Source organism: Lagopus muta, chromosome 5 (assembly GCF_023343835.1).
Source record: "Lagopus muta isolate bLagMut1 chromosome 5, bLagMut1 primary, whole genome shotgun sequence".
In the NCBI taxonomy this organism is placed as follows: Eukaryota; Metazoa; Chordata; class Aves; order Galliformes; family Phasianidae; genus Lagopus; species Lagopus muta.
Window position 1 is genome coordinate 49,553,563 of NC_064437.1, and position 18,980 is coordinate 49,572,542.

The window sequence follows — 18,980 nt, forward strand, 5'->3', positions numbered from 1 at the left end:
CGCGCCGTGACCCGGGCCGGCTGCGGCAGCGCGGGGGGCTGCGCTGCGCTCCTCTCCGCGGCGCCGGCGGAGTGCGGGAGAGGCCCAGGCCGCCTCCGCTGCCTGGCGTCTTCGCTTTGTCTCTCGCCGGGGTCGGCCACGCGCGTGCGAGACTCGGCAGCCGCTGACGGAGAGCGGCCCGGCTCGGCGGTAAGCAGCCGCCACCTCCCCCGGCCTCCCTCCCTGCCTCCCTCCCGCTGCTTTCCGTCGGTGCTCGCTAAGGGGAAAGAGGTCACGCCGCGCCGCGCCACGCCGTGCCTTCCCGGGTGCGCGGTCCCATCAGCCCGGCCGCCTCCCTTCCCCTGCCCTGCCCTGCCCTGCCCTGCTCTGCCCGCTCTCAGGTGCCGGCAGCCCGCGGGCCACAACGGCTCCGGGCCACCCCGCCGAGGCGGGCGGAGCCGCGCTCACTGACAGCCTGCCGGGGCCGCCGCATGTGCCCACAAGGAGCCGTCAGCGCCTGGCCCGGCTGCGGAGGAAAGCACTGCCTATGCCTGCACTCCATTTGTAAATCGTTCCCGTCCCCAGTTGCATACCTATGAAATATTGTCATCGGATCAGAAAGTGAAAGAATGTAAAAAGGAAGAAGTGTTGTTACTTGTGCACCTGTAACTCTCACTTCATTTTGTACCTACATTGTGGTGATCTCTGTAGGACCTCAGCTATCTATCCGATGTGTACCGAGCAATGTAACTTAATGGCTCTGTTACATGGATGCACCATCCCATTTCAGAAGGGTGACAGAAAGTTCCTTTGAGGGAAGTCCTTTTATTTTGGATTTTTTTTTATTTTTATTTTTAATGTGTGCAGTAGTGAATGTACATCCAAGAAGCCACGGGCAGAAGCGGCACACTGTCTGTCTTCACACGAGCAGGTTTTTCCTTGAGTAGGCTGAAGTGATTGACTGCACAAAGCTGGAGCTTGCGTACGTTTGATGAACTGCCTTAGAGCAGCAGGTCCTAGAAAGTTGTATACAGACCCACAACCTCATGAAGTACTCCTAGAAGAAGGTGGATGTTGCTGAGGCAATGTATTTTTTGTCTCATATATTGCATTTCTACGTGCTCAGGATACTAACAACTAAACCAAATGCCACTATTAGCAAATCCAGAGTTTCTTAGATCATGGAGAACTACAGGAAACATTGTTCCCAAATGCAATACAATACTGTAGGCACAAATCACATGCTCATTTTTTCATTAGTACTCTAGAGCCTGTAAGTGCAAGGAATTTTACTGTATGGTTTTAGGTTTGAAAATAAGATTCAGTGGCTTGATCAATGAGAATACCACAAAGGTGTTTCTTGTGGTTCTATGTGTCTGAATAGATTCATGGTGAGGCCTTAAAGTATTTCCTGGAAGTTGATCACCATGCCGAGGGAAAGTACAGTTTGAGGTGAGGGATGTCATGAAATCCTCAGCAGCTCAGGGAGTGGCAAGTGTGAAGACACTGAAGGAAATGCAGTATAAAAATTAATGGTTCATCTGTGTTTGTCCAACTTGTATGCATAGGGTGTTTTCTTTTTCCTGGTCTTATCTGACTCCTGATATTTTATTTCTGTATCAAAAGTTACGTTTCCAATTTGTGTTCTGAAAAGCAGGTTGCTACCTTGTAATGGAAGTCTTTGTCTATATCATTTCAATAAATACATAACATTTGGATTGCCATGCCAAAAAACAAACTTTCAGGGCAACGTTTCAACTAGAAGTGTCTGTCCATGGGAGTCTTGCCAGTTCGGTGCAGATCCTGACCAGTCCACATATGTCTTTGTACTGTTCCTGCATGGATATCCCTTGTATAAAAAAAAAAATAAATCAGCATTTGAGATCTTACATGGGTGATGACACCCAGTGATGCCATGAGTCAGGCACCCCCTCAGGCGCATCCTTGGCCTATCACTTCCTACTGGCAGCTCCAGATGACTCACAGTTCAGCACTCAATGTGCTGAACTGAGCTTGGGAGGCAGTGGACTCTGTAATCATTGGAAAAAGTACCTGCCTCTTTCAGCATCTCCAGGTCACTGTCAGAAGGCCTCCAGAGATCTCCTGCTTTTTCCATTGACTAAGAGTAAAGCCTGGATAGGGGGTGTTAATATCATCAGATTCATCCTGAAAGGGCAAGTAATTAATTGGAAAATTATTTTGGCCCAGAGATGGTCTCTGCATAGCTTCCCTGGGTGAGCTGCACAGCACTGCGCTCGGCTTTCAGACTGTGGGTAATCCAGCTGGTTTAAGGGCAGCTGCTGAGTTACACTCAGTGCTGCAATGAAGTGTGTGCCTATTGTTGTCAGTCTTATAAACACAGAAACAAGAAATTAGGCATTGTAATTATTCTTTTTTAACAAGAAGAAAAAAATAGACTGTAAAGGCAAACACCTTTTTTTTTTCTTTTTTTTTCTTTTTTCCTTTTTTTGCATCTACTCAGAGCACAAGAGATCCTACAGCTAGATTAGAGAAGGAGGTCAAAGACTTCATTATGAAATCAACTTACAGTATTATCTTAATATGTTTCTGCAGCATGGTGCTTATGCCTGATTAACTGGTGATTATTTGACTAGTTGACCACACTCCATCCCGTAGGTAATGGCACTATCAGTTTTTTACCTGCATTTTGCTCACTTAACCATTAGGGTGCAGAATCCACTGAACTAATGCCCCAAATTGTTTTGTTGGGTTTTTTTAATTATTATTTTTCTAGACTTGAGGCCACAAGACAGGCATGACTCTATACAGATAACTTAATAAACTCCAAGTGGACTGTAAATTTGTGCCAGAAATGTCTGATAAACTTAATTCTCCTTTTTCTCATCATGTGCATTATGAGCTGTAATGAATAAGACAATATGAATTTGTCATCCAATAGAAACCAAAATGGATTGTTGCATGTGGATATTCACCCCATTAAAAGGTGTCCTTATTAATTTATTTATTATTTTAATTGTTATAAAATTAAGTAGCAGTTATTGTCAGAAGAACCATTATCTTTCATGGGAAGGAGAGCTCTTGCTCCTTCTTGGGGCTTTGTCTTTGAGACAAGCAGGGCTGCAGGCAGGAAAGCTGCAATTCCTGAGAATTTGGAAGTAATCCTACTCTCTTTGTTTCATGGGAATCTCTGATATGTCACAGACCTCTGTGATGATTTTAGCCTTTGTTTCCCTTGGCAACACAGCTTCTTGTCTTCATAGTGGATGACATGTATTGCAGGTATCTTTTCTCAGTATTTCAGCTGAGTCATCAAAGAACAAATTTCTTTCATTTATTCCTTCTACTGGCTTAATATGCCCTAGCACAGTCGTTTTGGTGGGGGACTGTTGTGGATTTCCTAGATGAAGGATGGGGCATTGTTCCTTCACGCCTTGTCTAAATTAACCTTGTAATAGGTCATAGGAGGGACGCTGTCCTGTGCTGCAGGCAGCCTGAGTGTGTTACAGATTCAAGGCATTCTGGTGATACTTTGTTACGTCAAAAATGGGTTGGGGTTACCGGAAAGAGGGAGGGAGGGATTAAGTTTGTTTCAATACAAGAAGCCATCAGAGAAAATAACCCCGGGGGCTCACTGGTCTTCAGTTCACAGGTTCAGGATTTCCAGACTGTTTTTCAGGACGTTGTTTTACAAGTGGCCCATATCATTGCAGGTAGAGCACATTAATGAAACTGGTAGCAAGCCATCACTGGCAGCTCAAATGCATGGTTGTTGTTTTGTTTTGTTTTTCTTTGTAGTAACACAGGCACTACAGATCTTGACTTCAGAAGCCTACTTAAAAATGAAGGTCAGAGTCCTTTGTGCTCTGAAGAAATGACTGTAGGTTCTACATTCGTGTTCTCTGTAGTGGTGATGTTTGTCCTGAGGGCAATTAATTCTGTTTCTTAGTCAACATACCCTTACCCTAAATTTTAAACATACATCAGCACATGGTCCCATCTAGTCCCAAGCCTCTAGCAGTTAACCTCCATGGGCTGCATCAGCATTCTGCATGCCATATGTTAGAGAGGAACTGAAATAGAATCATCCTAAATTAAGACTGTGCCAAACTGGAAGAGGATTGAGTGGTGGAATACACTGTCAGTTTTGAGTTATTGCTCAGGATGGCAGTGAGGTTTTATTCTGTGAGCTGTGGAAAGGGAGCTGATGAGATGCATTTTATTTCCTGTGGGTAAAGATGAGAGACTTTGCTCATGGATATGTATCGAATGGTTTTATTCCGTACCACGGACATAAAACATGAATGAATAAAAGATTATTGCTGTGTTAAATTATGAACATTTACTGAGACAGCCTTTTACAGAGCCCAGTTTGGTAGCTCCTACTATGAAGAGCAATTCTTCATTGAGCAAGCTGGGGCTGTCAGCAAGCAGTTCCTTGCACTTCTCTTCATTGAAAGGCCCTTCTGTTGTTTTGTGATAGCTGCTTTTTTTTCTCTGCACCAGAGAATGATCTTGCTGTGACGTTCAGTGCTTTGTGTTTTTTTTCCAGAAGAGACTACTTACTCTCCCAGCTGAATCACTTGCTGTGATAGGGAATTGCTGTTTCAGAAAACATGCTGACAGATGAACACGCTGTTTCTTTTTGGAGAGAATCAACAGAAGGCCTTTAGCTGTTTAGGCTGTTTTTAGCATATTTTGTATCAAAACCAAGCATGTGTGGAAATGATTACATGCCGTACCAATATGCTTGGTGTTTCAAACAGAGCTGGAATGAGTTAGATGCCTGTGTTTCTAATCATTTTTTTCACCAAATTCAGATGAACATCAACTTCAAAATGCACAAGTGCAAATATTTACACCATGGGTGACCTGTTGGCATGAAACTGTCCTTTGCCTTCATCTAGCAATGACTGGATGATGTTCTCTATTTCAAGTCTGCTGAGATGTTCCATCATGGGGAATTAAAAGGGTTTTTTTTGCACTTGCTTATTTGACTATTTTAGTGAGAAGTGACCTTCTTGTGGTTTGAGACATCTTTATTCCAGAGTTCTATAATCATCACACTTCATAGAGTAGTAAAACAGAGCTTTACAGAGTTTTAACTTCCTATTGCAGTATTAAAGTAAGCTTTTTTGTAATCACAGTATGAATATAGAGCATTACTTTCAAGAGTATTTTGTAGAAAGGTGGAATCATGCCACTTTTTAGCTCTTTTATTAGCAGATACCTCCACACCTTGATTGCAATGAACTGAAGCAAACGATTTTAATGTGCTTTACATTCTACCAAAGTATCTAACAAAGGGTGAATATTTCTAAAATAATCTACTGTTAAAAACATGCAAAGAGTAAATGATTGCTGATGCCCCAGGCTCTTGTAAGTTTTAGCAGAAGTTTAGCTTGCACATTAAAAAGTGCTCTGTAAAATTTTACTGGTGATCTCTGTAATGAAGCTTTATTTATTGACAAATGCTGCTGGTGGTAGGGAAGTCAGTGTAATGCAACAACATCTCTTGAAATGTAAAAAGCATGTTACAGGGAGGCAAAGTGGAAACTAGTGATTAAGCTAGTCATGTATTAAAGTTCAGCTGTTTATTATTTATAGATCTAAAAGGTCATTCAACATCTAAAAATCTCATTTGATGACAAGGAAGACAAGCAACCTCAAGCTGACAGTAACCAGTGGCAATTCCATCCTCATGCTTCTGCAGCCTGCAGGTGTCAGTGACAATGTCTCTCTGAGCTCCTCTCTGCACCCTGAGGCCCAGCACTGTGTGACTGCATGTTCCTCAGCAGAGCTTGCAGCCAGTAGCATGGCCGGCCATGTTGGCATGCTATGGCCTCACATGGTTGGGTTGCACGGCCCGTTGGTGTTCCAGAGCCTGCCCTAGACCTGGGCCTAGGTGGTGTGAGCTCCTTTTGCCCAGACCAAGCAGGCTGTGCACAGCCATTGCAGACACAAAACGTGTGATTTCATTAGTTCAGTACTTCACCAGGGCTGATTAGCCTTGCCGTGCAGCCAAGCGTACCACCTGCCGCTATCACAGGCCACGATTCTGCAGCTTGCCATCTTAGCTGGGCTCAGGCAAAGGGACTTGCTCTTTTGTGCTCACACTATTGCTAGAAACAAGCCTGTGCAGTATCCTGTGAGAGTGCTACCACCTCTATCTCGTTAGCCCTCTTGATACATGTTGATATACTTCGTGTAGCTTAATGTTTGAGTATGCTCTAAGTTGAAGTTGTTCTCTGCTTTTCATTTGCCTTCCACTTGATTCTGTGCTTGCTTGCCTGAGCTGAAAGGATTATTTTTAATAACATTTAAAACACACTTTTTTGTTTTTTTTGTTTTGTTTTGTTTTGTTTTTGTTTTTGTACAGATATTTCTTCTTAATCAGACATTACCTAGGTCCATCTAAATTAGTTGGAGTGCCTGAAACTGTACAGAAGAAAAATGCATGTTCACTCTTAGACTTTAGAGCACTTTACACTGTAATAGATGACTGCAGCTCCAAGCTGCTGTTGGCATTTATCCTCCATGCTTAGGGCTGGAATGTGGCTCCCTGCATTTGCATAACTATTTTGTGTTTCTGAATGTAAAATTCGTTTCAGTTACTTGCATTTCTCTTTGCTCTTGTGGAGTAAAACATGAGATTGTTTCCACAAGACAAGGAGCCATTGATCAGAGCTCCTGAACTAAGTTCGAAAAGTCCATTTCCTCTTCCATCCGTTGTGATCCCCCTGCTCCCCCGTACTCAGTGGCTTGGCTGTGCTCAGTGCCTCACTCTCTGCACAGCTGCTGCATCCTTTCCGAGCACTGGCACAATTTGAGGAAGTGGGAGTTGCTTCTTCTCTTTAAAATACCCAGTGTTGTACGTGGGTTTTTGTTCTTCATAATATTGCTTCTTTTGGTTAAAAATGACTCAAATAATTTCTTCTTTTAGCCCTGGTATTCTTAGAGGCATCCAAGGGGTTCCATGATGCTCCCTTGCTAGTTCACAAGATTTTGGCTGGGAGATACCACAAGCTTCTTTAGCAAAGACTTTTTTTGGTAATGGTGGAGGAAAAAAAAATAGAAAAAAAATAAAAAAAAAAGAAGTAAAAAAAAAAAGGTCACTTGTGTGTTTCTCAATTGCTGCCCTAAGATTTTCCTGTTTGCTGACTAGTAAGGACCTAGGTGGTCCAGGATTAAAAGCCTTCAAGTGTGGTATCAGTTGGAAGAAGTGTATAATCCATATCCAATCTTGTGCCCATTTCCATGCTAGATTTTGGAGAAGGCCCATGAGGGAGACAGTGCTTGAGAAGCAGTTTTGCCATTAAAGCACAGCCCCAAATGCCAGAGTTTAAGGAACATCTGAGCAATACTCTCATCTCAAACACAGGGTTTGCATTTTGGGTGGTCCTGTGTAGAGCAGGGAATTGGACTTGATGATCTTTGTGGGATTACCAACATGGAATATTCTATGACTCTTTGATTCTGTGACTAAAATGCATGCTTTTTAGGTCTGAGGCTTTTTTTTTAATTAGTGTTCCAAAGCCAGACAGAGCGTATGAATGCAGAGCCTCTTATTGAAAATGTAACGTGCTGAGCATCAGAACTGCAAGGAAAGAAGACTGATGTAAACTCTGCACTATCCAGGCTTGTAGTCCTCCCCTTCCATAGCCTACTAGGGCTGCCATGATCCAGCTAAGTTCAGGTGGAACTAGCTATAGGGAACCATAAGCTTAGCCTTGGCTAAAGGAAAACTATTTCATTACTGTGGTCCCATGAGGCCTTTCTGCAGCCTGTGAATAGGCAATGAATAGGGTTCTCCTGCCAAGATTATCATTTGTACCAGAGCTCCATTTGTATAAAATTAAATCATTTAGAGAACTTTTTCCATCAGTGCTACCACCACAGCTAATATTGATGTATTGGGTGTAAAAGCAAAGCTTCATTGTTGTGTTTTATTTTTTTAACTTCCATTAGCGTGTCACAAATTGTGCAAGGGTTTTGTATACCTGAAATTGAAAAAGCTGGTCTTTAAATTAAATGCACAGATCTGTGACATGCCAGATGACAAGAACAAAATTCTTGAAAATGGAAAACATGGGAGTAAAGTCAAGCAAGAATAAGTTACTTGAGATTAGGAGATGATATGTAAAAACAGGGTAAGGCTCATTCACTAAGCATGCAAATAAGGGATTTTGCAGTTAAGCAGGATGATTCCAATTATTTTTAAAGAAAGCACATTGCTTACATGAATTTAATGTCTCCTATAGCATTTCATTATAACATTGACAACTAATGGTTAAAACTGAAGGCTGACCTAACAGGCAGTGGTAGTTCCTGTAAAAATGAAGATGACCCAAATTCAGAAATCAATGCTTCAGCAGCAGGTGAAAACATGATAGGATTTTTATCTTCCAACCCAGAGCCCTTTGGCTTCTAGAGAGAGAAATGCTGAGAAAAGATCTTTGCTGAACCCACCCATGCTTTTACAAAACATAAAGCAATTATGTATTGCAATATATGAAGCATCTTTGACATTCAGAATCAAGCCTGTTTGGTTTGAGAGCACAGAAGTGAAAGGCCACATTAGCTGCTTCACATTTATATTTCCAGTATAATTTAGATAATTAATTTTCTTCTTTTTTATGACCACAGCATGTCTAAATATTTGTCTTTACTTGTTCAGAATTGCTCAGTGAGTAATTACCATCAGTCAACTTGTCATATTTCATTGTAATTCAAGTGGAGTTGAAGTGAACAAATTGTGCAGTTGGAGCACGTGGTACTTTATATTGCTGATACGAGTTTGTACGCTGTCTTATTTTTAATTATAGACGTAGCAGGGAAATTCATACTGGTTTAAAATATGCTAGTCATGAACATATGCACAAGGAAACATTCTGTGCTTAGTCTTTGAACTATTAAGGCTTAATGCTTAGAAGTTGGTTTATTTTCTCGGGCTTTTTTTTTTTTTTTTAAATCCAAGTTGCTGTAAAGATTGTAAAAATAATTTACTACGCTGTGTGAGTCCACTTCGATAACGTTAGAACGAGTCAGCCAGTTCACAAATGTTCTGTACATTCCTACTTCTAATTCGACATAGCTGAATTCTAGATTGCTCATAAGCATGTAAGCTTTTGAAACTGAAGTAATGAGCAGATACAGGCATACAAACTGATGTGACGTTTGAATGTATTTCTAATCTGAATGACTTATCCTGTTTCATGCAGCACCTGACCACGATCAGTGTATCTCTATTAAAGTTTCCCCGGGCTCTGAGACAGCTGGCTGCAAATACGGAGCGCTGGATTAATACTTGAGGCAGCCTATCCTTCACAGCCAGATGGAGGCTTTGGAGCAAAAGAGCAACCTCCTTGGTTTGCAAACAGAGGGCAACATGGAACAACCATTCAGTATTAGTTCCTTGGTATGTATTACAAAGTGATGCTTTAATGGCTTAGCACCTCTTCAAGTAAAAGGTTTCAGAGCAGTTCAGCAGCACTGATGTCAGCTGAAAGGGCATTTTCTTGAGTTCTGCCAGCTCCTCACCTCTTCTTATAGTTTCGCTGGATTTGTGTTTCCATATGTATGGTCTTTAGGATTTTTGTTTGTTTCAATGGTCACAGTTTAAAAGAGTTGAAGTGAACATTTTAAATAGAAAAGATAAATCCTTTCAGCAACATAAGAGGAAACAGCTTGCAGTAGCCACCTTATTTAACCACTTAGCAAGAAAGTAATTACTACAATAAGAAGCTCTGTTTCTTCTCTAGCAGAGTCAGTTCTAGATCCTTAGACTTAAACTGCTTCATCTGAAGCCGTAAAATGAACTGTTGACTGCTCAGGGAAATATACTGTTCTTTGTTAGCTGTACAAATTAGCTGTACCCAGCAGTCATACACAATACATCAGAGAACTGTATAACAGTGATTTGCACCTTCAGACCTTCCACTAGATTACTTCAGTAACCCAAGGCAGAACCCTTCTTTAATTTCATTTTTGAAGATTTCTGAAGAAGACACGTTTTGTGTCGCCTTTGATCATTTCTGCTGGGGTTTCCTGATTTTTGTTTCCATAACTTCCTCTCTGATATTATCTTATAGCTTGGAAAATAAGGGAGAGGGAAAGGATACTTTCCTATTTGTAATGCAATTGAGAAACATTAGAATGCTTTAAAGTTACTAGCAGTGTAGAAACTGATACCTATTTTGAAGATTTCCTCTGAGTTTCTTGAATAAGATCATTTACTGAAAGTGAAATACAATATCTTGTTCTCCTCACTACACTGTTCTTTTTCAGAAAAAGCTCGTAGCTATTCCTGACCACACGGACATCTCTGTGACCCCAGAAGAGAGAGTGCGTGCCCTAAGCAAACTTGGCAGCAATATTGCAATCAATGAGGACATCACTCCACGTCGTTACTTCAGATCTGGAGTAGAAATGGAGCGAATGGCATCAATTTATATGGAGGAAGGAAATCTGGAGAACGCTTTTGTTTTTTATAACAAGTTCATAACGTAAGAAACAGTTTATAGTAATTGTAGCTACTATTCTAAGTTACAGCACTACAGCTGTAGTTGTAAGCAGAGGGAAATAAACATTTGCAATGAAAATGGAGCACCCTTTTAGCTTAGGAGAAAAAATGCTCACTGTTTTCTTGCAAAATAGCTACCTTCTTTTGAGATCTTCAATCTAATTCCAGTCTTTATTGTAATTTCTTCTCTACTACTAGTGGAGTAGCCTTACCTGCCTCCTGACTGCCAGGGTGAATTAATGTAATGTACAGAGGCTGAAGTTTGCAGTACCAGGCTATACCATGAGCACTGTTCCACACAAGTTGTTGTGTATGGATCAGCATGTTAGTAAAATACAGCGTAAGCCTTAACAATCAGTGTTTGCATAAGATTTCTGAGACTAATCATTAAGCCCTGTGAGCCTCAGCAGATTTTAAAGGTGATAACATGACACAATATTTAAAAGAAAAAAAAAAACCAACATGAAGAAACAGCTTTTTGCCCCAGAAGGATTAAGCATCATTGCTTCTTAAAGCAATAAATGCAAAATCCACAATGTTTGTTCATTGTATGATTGTTTTCCCCATTTAAAAAAAAAAAATCTGAACAGCTTTCATTACAAATCTTGAAACAATCGACTGAAATCTCTCTCAGTGGCAGATTTAAACTTTTAAGTAGCTCCCTTTGCTGTAGGAGTGATTGATTTATTTTGCTGCTTCTAAAGTATGCGTATTAAAAAAAAAAAATCCTCTTAGATTTTTTTCAGAAGAAACCTTCTTTTCTACCTTTATTTTCCCAATATTCTGAAACCTAAACCAAATCTTTCTTCCTCAATTATGTTAAATGCATGCATCTGTCTCAAAAGAAGGTCTGGAGGTGAACATAGCATAAATTGCTGGAAAAATGATAGCAGCTGTGAATTCCAAACTTTTCTGCAGCCAAGTGTTGCAGTAATTTAGATGTCTGGATGAGTTAATAGTGTTGCATTTAGCTATACAATTTAGTCTGGTAGAAATAGCTGGTTTAATGACAGTGTCTTATTGAAGATTCCTCATTTCAGCTGAGGCGACAGATCAAGATGGCAAAAATAAGATTTAGTAACAGTGTCTGGTGTGGAGGGTATTTGCAGGTGCTGAGTGCTAGTTAATCCTTTTCTGACCCAACCCACTGCTAATGAGAAACAAAATATATTCAGATGTAGAAAATAACTTCCTGTCATTACCCCATGTGTCTCATACCAGCCCATACAAGAGTTTAAGCAATAGTTTAAATGAATGAATGGTGTAGAAGTCTGCTCCAAATCATCTGAAATTTGGTGTTTAACAGTTACAACAAGTGAAACTGATTTTTCTGCCAAAGAAAAGCTAACAGAGCTATTCCTCTGGCTATCAAGGCAAATACGCATGCTTAATTTTCTAGCTTGTTTGTGGAGAAGCTGCCCAGTCACCGAGACTATCACCAATGTGCAGTACCAGAAAAACAAGTTATTATTAAGGTAGGGTTATGGTTTCCTGAACTTTGAGACACGTTTTCCCCATTTCTGTTCTTTCCTATCATTCTTTTTTTCCCAGTGCATACATAGCCCAAGGCAGCCAACAGAGCTTGAAGTTCTGATAACTTTCTCTACCAGACATTTGTGTTTTATTTTAGTTTAACCACTTCGTCATTGCTGTGCATTCCAAAAGGTGAATAAGACCAATCTCTGAACAAGTCTGTAGATTGTTGAAACCCAGGTACATCTATTTCAGAAAGTTTACATGATAAAAACACACTGACCTAACTGCATAAAGTTTCATTCTGATCTTAACTATATGTATGGCTACTGATCCAAATTTCACTGGAAACGGAAAGAGAAATGTGTGGCCTTACTGGTGTCTGCACATTATTTACTTACCAGCTTAAGAATCAAAGTGAATTTTTGCATAATTTATTACCAAATATGTATTGTTAAGTTTCTATCAAGTTTTTTTTCTTCCAACATGGTTCATATTACTTTTCTAAAAGACAATTTTCAAATATAGCCTTATAAAGAACTTAAAACATCTGGAATTACTCACTGAGGATAGTTAGAATAACAATAAATGTATTTTCTGCTTTATGCCACAGTATTTGCATGGCTTTCTCTACCATTAAACTACATAATGTCGTATTTAAGGCTAAAAACACTTCATGCCAAATGTTGATTGTTACCCACAACCCAGGATAACATCCAAGCTGAGAAAAGGAAAAGGACTCTAATGTTTGCTCCCTTCTATTGCACGTGGTTGCTTCCCCTCCCTTGCTTACAGCCTCTAACTTATTCTGTAGTGGCCTCTGTATCAGCTATAAACATTAACAGTGCTGGTTTTGTTTAAGTTAAGAATCTGCCAGAGCTGTCACAGAACCCACAGGTGCAACTGTAGCCTTTCTTTTTTCCACCTAGAAGTGGGCATATTACGCTTTATTTCTGTCCAGGGAGCTCCAGAGTAAAATGCGTTGATCCTGCACAAAACACTAAAAGTTGGCCCTGGCTTTATTTATAAAATATGTCTTCTTAAAAAAAAAAAAAAAAAAAAAAGACCTTAGTCATCACACACCTGTTAAACAGAAGTAAAAGACTGCTGGAAAAACAATCTCCTCATTAGATAACAAGTAGTTTTATAACAGCTTTACTTACGTAGATTAATATAGTTTATCAATGTGCCATGTAACCGATGTACTACGAAAGCATAATAAGCTGACCATTCTCTGTATAATTTCTCCTTGCTTTCCCGGGAAAAGAGCAGTATCTTTTAATTATTATTATTATTATTATTTTTTTTTTTTTTTAAATCTGTATTACAGATGAGTTTGGTTTTCAGGTGATCCTTTTATAAAGTGAAAAGTTAACTTACCTATCTTTCTACCCCCCCAAAGAAACTGAAGGAGGTTGCATTTCCACGGACAGATGAACTGAAGAGAGATCTTTTAAAAAAATATAGCTTAGAATATCAAGAATACATGCAAAACAAAGTAAGTTTTATGTGGCTGTAAAATCACTGCTGTATGAATATTTTTTGCATCTATACTTCATATAAGTAAAGCAATAAAATAGCCATTCTGCACAAACTTAGTTACTGCTTAGAGTGGCTTAGAATCTGATCAGTTGGTCCTTTGAAAGTAAGAGCGAGCTTGGAAATAAACATGCTATGGTAGCTGCATAATAGTTGAAGAAGATCAGAACAGTTCTTTGGTATGCTCAGGTTCAGTTTTACAGGGAGGATATTGTTCAGACACTTGCATGAGTCTATAGAAAATGCATGTTGGCACTGAAACCGGAGGGGTGGCAGAGATGGCACCTAGCATTCCTGGGGCTGGGGTGGGCACATACACAGCATAGGGGTTAAGCCCCTCTCAGCAATTCAGAGAAAATTAAGGAAAGAAGTAAACAGGAGAAAGTCAACCAACCTATACAAACATCTCTTGAGTTGAAAATTGTAAGGATTTATATCTTATCTCTTTACCACCGCTGTGCTAAAAACTACTACTTTTTTTACTAACTTTAGTGGCTAAACAAGGAAAGTGATCTCACTGCTTAAGTAAAGCATAAACCATCACAGGTATGCAGGCTGGAAGGTTCGTGTTAGGACTTCCTTGCTTACAGTATTTCATTCTGTATTGTACTACTCTGGGGGATAGGCTTGTGTTTGGTACTTTAGCTAACAGCTTCCAGAAGGCTTTTTAAGAAGAGACTTTTAATATAATATACTTTTAATATTCTTTAATACAATTAGATTGCTGCTTTCCCCTCCTTTCTATAACTTTAGTGACTATGTGACTATTTTGCATATATTTCAGAACAAGTGTAAAACTGAATCTCTGAAGAAACTAGAGCAGCAGAAGCTGATAGAGGCAGAGAAGAAACGAATTGCACATATGAGGCAGCAGCAGCTTGAATCAGAACAGTTTCAGTTCTTTGAGGATCAGCTTAAGAAGCAAGAACTGGCTCGAGATCAGAAGATTAAAGAGAGCATGGTTATGTCTGAGCAGATAGATGGAAGTATGCTATCCTGTATTTCTGTACCTGAGAACAGTTCCTCATCTACCACACTGCAAGAGAAAAAAGAGAAGAGTGATATATGTGTCTCTACTGGAGATTTACCTTCAGTAAACCAGGCCCTAAAGCCAGCAGCCGCTTTAAGTGCTGTTCAGAGTAAGTGCATATGTTCTGTACCCCTTATCTGCTTCTTTACTGCTTAGAGCAAAACACGTATTGCACGTGCTTGTGACAGTTGGACTTAGAGGTCTTTTCCAAACTAATGATTCTATGGTTTGCACACTTTGAGAGCATCTGTAGTGGAATAAGCATGAATAGGTAAACGTACATGCAACAGTTCTACAGTTTCCTCATTTTAAGAGAGCCGTTGTAAAGTTCTACAGTTTCCATCTGAGCACCAGTAGATGCATCTGGAGATGGAGCCTCGGTGTTCCCATAGCATAAAGTCTGCCTGAATCTTGAGAACAGAAGCAGAACCTGCAGAGGCTTCAAAGTTTTTTGAGAAGCCCTGGCCTGAGAAACTAGATCAACTCCCTGTCACCACAAGAGGCAGGCGACAGCATATCTTATGAGTTGGTGACCTCAATTCAGCATGATGTGCTTGCAGCGTAGGCGTAATCTCATTTCAGATATCTGTGATGTGATGAGTTTAATTTCTTAATCTTTAATAATTTCCTCTGTATATACAATATATACGCAATATACGTATATTGCTTTATAATAAGGAATGTCACTGCGTAGGCTACATATACATTTTTATCTCTCTCTTTCTCTCTCTTATTTGTTCGCTAGCTCAACTGGCTGAAGCACTCAGAGGTGTAATTTTACCCAGGGATCTCTGTCACAAATTTCTGCTGCTAGCAGAGGCGAATACATTAAGAGGAATAGAGACATGTGGAATTCTCTGTGGAAAACTGGTACAGTTTAACTTTCACATTTGTATGGGAAGACACTCCTCCTTTTCTCTAAGTTACCTTGTCAATGTTTGTTTTACAGACACACAACGAATTTACTATTACCCATGTAATAGTGCCAAAGCAATCTTCAGGACCAGACTACTGTGACATGGAGAATGTAGAAGAATTATTTGGTATTCAGGATCAGTTTGATCTCCTCACTTTGGGTTGGATACATGTATGTATGACACAGATTCTGGCTTTCCTGTATCAGTTCTGCTGATAGAACAGATATTATGTTCAACCAACCCTGGAAATGACAAGCCAAAGAAATAACTGGCAAAATTCAAATGAATTTCTTTGCTTAATTCTAATCATAATGATATAAATAAATATTGATGTTCTATCCAGGTAACGAATGTCTCTTGATTAATGAAGTTGAGGCACATTGTTTACACTACAGGGCCTGCTTTTGCCAGTGCAACTTTTGTTTCATTTTGGGGACCTTTTATTACTTCTTAACGCCATCTATTTTCCACTGTATTAAAAATCCATTAAAAAAATCTGAGGGTATTGCACTGATTGAATTCATTATTAATTATTTGAATTTCATTCTAGAGATTTTTGAGCAGTAAAGTAATTTCCCTTTTATCTTGTACTTCTTCATTCCACTTCTTTTCCCCCATAATTGAAAAACGGTTTGTGTATCTGCTTGAGATTATGTCCCATGAACTTCACACTGAGAAGCCACCCTAACAACCAAGAATTTGTGTTAATAAGAAGATGCCAACCTGGGGAAACACCAATGCTTTTACTTGTTAAAAATTATTGTTCTTTCTTGAATGCATGTTGTCCCTGGCTTTCAAGAAATATTTCACGATACTGAATTTTCCTTCTTTTTGTAGACACATCCAACACAAACTGCATTCTTATCCAGTGTTGATCTTCATACTCATTGTTCTTATCAGCTCATGTTACCAGAGGCCATTGCAATTGTTTGTTCACCAAAACATAATGAGTGAGTTCTGATTTTTCTAAGTAATAAGGTGATATATTTACCTACTCCTTATCTTAAAATGGGATCAAATGCGAACAGCACACGTCAGCTGGGATGATGGACAGGACCGAGTGTATTGTGAGTTTGTTTTCTTTAATCTATTTAGACTTGCATTCCAGTCAGTTGGTAAGCACAGTATTTTTTCTGACTTCTTTTTCCTCCTCCCTTCCCAGCTTCAGGTTTTAAATTTTGATTTATTTTTATACTCTGCTCAAACAAGTACTAATGACAGGAGCTGTTTCTGTAGACTTCATTGCCAGTGGCCTACCACAGACCTATCTTCCTTCCATCTGAAGGAGGAAATAGAAGGTTTAGACATACTTCTATAGGATAGTATGAAAGCCTCTGTTTTGGGAACAGATTGGTAAAGGTCACTCTTTGCCTAATCAGGTTCTATTTTCTTATTTCATAAAATACAAGCAGCAAGAACCTAGCAAAAATTATAACTGTAAGAAAAAATGAGAAGGTTTATAATGTTAGAGGTTGTCCAGAGACACTGTTAGAACTCTGTACTCAGAACCTGAGTGGATATGGTCCTGGACAGCCTGCTTAATGTGACTCTGCTCATACAGGGAGGTCAGACCAGGTGATCTTCAGAGGTTCCTTTCAATTTCAACAGCTCTGAGATTATTGTTTGGTTCATTTGACATTTCAAGGCCCCTTGTTTAACTCTGATATTTAGACTGTGCATTTTTTTGAGACTGTCTTTCTGGCCTTCTGCCTCCATAGATAACTTCTATGAATCCCATTCTAGTTGGCCAGCTTTTTTTATGAGCCGTTCAGGTAGCAGAGCTGTAAATACAGCTGGAATAGTAAGTGCACAAGAGCTATGCAGCAGTGTCTGCATACTTTCTCCAATCTCTGTAGTCTCATAAACTGCATAGCCTCTGCTGGTACTCTGTAACCAACTCTAACCTGTTACTCCTGTCTATAACACTAATTAATCTGGTGTCATCTTGTAGTTATTAGGTTACTACTGTTTCTTGGTGAAAATAAGTACAGTTTAATGGGAGTCCAGGGTGTCAGAGGTGACTGAGAACCATCCCACTGTCCTTCTGTTATTTGTTTGTGAATTTCTGTACTTGCATTACACAGACATTGCGTAACAGTAGTTCCATGTTTGCTTTCCAGTACTGGCATCTTCAGACTGACTAATGCTGGCATGCTTGAAGTTTCTGCTTGTAAAAAGAAGGGATTTCATCCACATACAAAGGATCCCAGGTTATTTAATGTAAGTATATGATCCAACATGTTTTTGATTAGTTGAGTTCTTGTGCATAGCCCTGCATGTAGAAATTACACCTTCTGCACTTTAGTATCCTTTACTTTTCTCCTATCCTAATAACTCTATCACCAATGAAGGCAGACATCAGGACTTAAGTAGCCAGTAGCAGCCATGAGACTTTTGTTATGCTCTGTCATTCAAATAGCACCTAATTACAAGCAGCTGCCACCAGTCACCATGTTTGTCCTACAAAGCAGCAGAACTGCTTCTGACAAATTCTTTGCAACACCACGCAAAATACTGTTAGGAATACCAATAGTCATAATGCAGAGGAAAAAAAAAGTTGACTCACCTAGCAGGTGGTGAGGAGTTCTGACTGGGGGACACTCTATCTCACAAAGTAGCTTTCATCCAGCAGATTATCTCCTTTCTGAGGCTACTCCTTCAATGAGCCCGGGGGACCCAATACCCACCCCTTCCAATCAAGAGGGAAGCACAGGTGAATTGCTTGCACCTGTGCTCTCTGAGTCAGCTACCTGCACCCCTTCACCACGTGCTCCATCATCACATCAGGCCGCAACATAACAGTTCCCCTACACACCACTTACTTTCAGAAATAAAAGCCACAATTTCAATAGGAGTTGGTCCTAAGCTCTCCAGTTTTTAACAAAAATAAATTAGCTCATCTCCCCCACTGTGTCATTTCAACACAGCATTCCAGCTGCTGAACCCTTCATTTTCCATTTTTTCTACATTCTCATAGGCTTTTTTTAACTAACTATTGTTTCCTTTTGATGTTTTAGTAGCATAGCATGCTATGCATATGGTTCAATGGCACAGTCATTCAGAATTATCAGAATGTTACTGCTATCTGGAAAAAAAAACAATTGTCTTTATATCTGAATAATTAAGATATTTTAAATGGGGCTCATGTCAAATACAAAATAGTTTATACCTCTGGCTCAAAATAAATAACTGAAAGACTTTAAACATTACTTCTTTGTTGTAGGACTCCCATAATATCAGTACTGCTCAAAAAGTAAGAGAGTTCGGGTTCTCTATTTTGCTTTATTCCTTTATCACTGACTCTAGGGGGATTGAGAAGGTAATCCAAGTCTGAAACAAAATCTTAAGGATTTTGTTCCAGATAAACTCTTTTCAGTGGTCCTTTATTGACCTAGTTCATGAATGAAGTTTCCAGGTACTCAAACTGATAAACATTAGACACATTGCTCCTATGTTGAACACAAAACATCCTGTCAAATACAATTCCCAAAACACATTAATCTTCCAACAAGAACAGTAAGAGCACAGCGTTTTTTTCCCA

The 18,980-nt window shown here is 39.7% G+C and overlaps 1 protein-coding gene across 1 annotated transcript in view; it reads left to right on the forward strand.

Moving 5' to 3' along the window:
* The window catches only part of STAMBPL1 (STAM binding protein like 1), a 21,552-nt gene continuing 2,572 nt past the window's right edge, over positions 1-18,980 (forward strand). The window contains exons 1-10 of the mRNA XM_048945424.1: positions 1-189; positions 9,180-9,376; positions 10,246-10,463; positions 11,880-11,955; positions 13,356-13,451; positions 14,277-14,631; positions 15,268-15,392; positions 15,472-15,609; positions 16,277-16,389; positions 17,560-17,659. Coding sequence (XP_048801381.1) covers positions 9,293-9,376; positions 10,246-10,463; positions 11,880-11,955; positions 13,356-13,451; positions 14,277-14,631; positions 15,268-15,392; positions 15,472-15,609; positions 16,277-16,389; positions 17,560-17,659 — 1,305 coding nt within the window. The 5' untranslated portion in view covers positions 1-189; positions 9,180-9,292. The remainder of the gene's footprint in view (positions 190-9,179; positions 9,377-10,245; positions 10,464-11,879; positions 11,956-13,355; positions 13,452-14,276; positions 14,632-15,267; positions 15,393-15,471; positions 15,610-16,276; positions 16,390-17,559; positions 17,660-18,980) is intronic.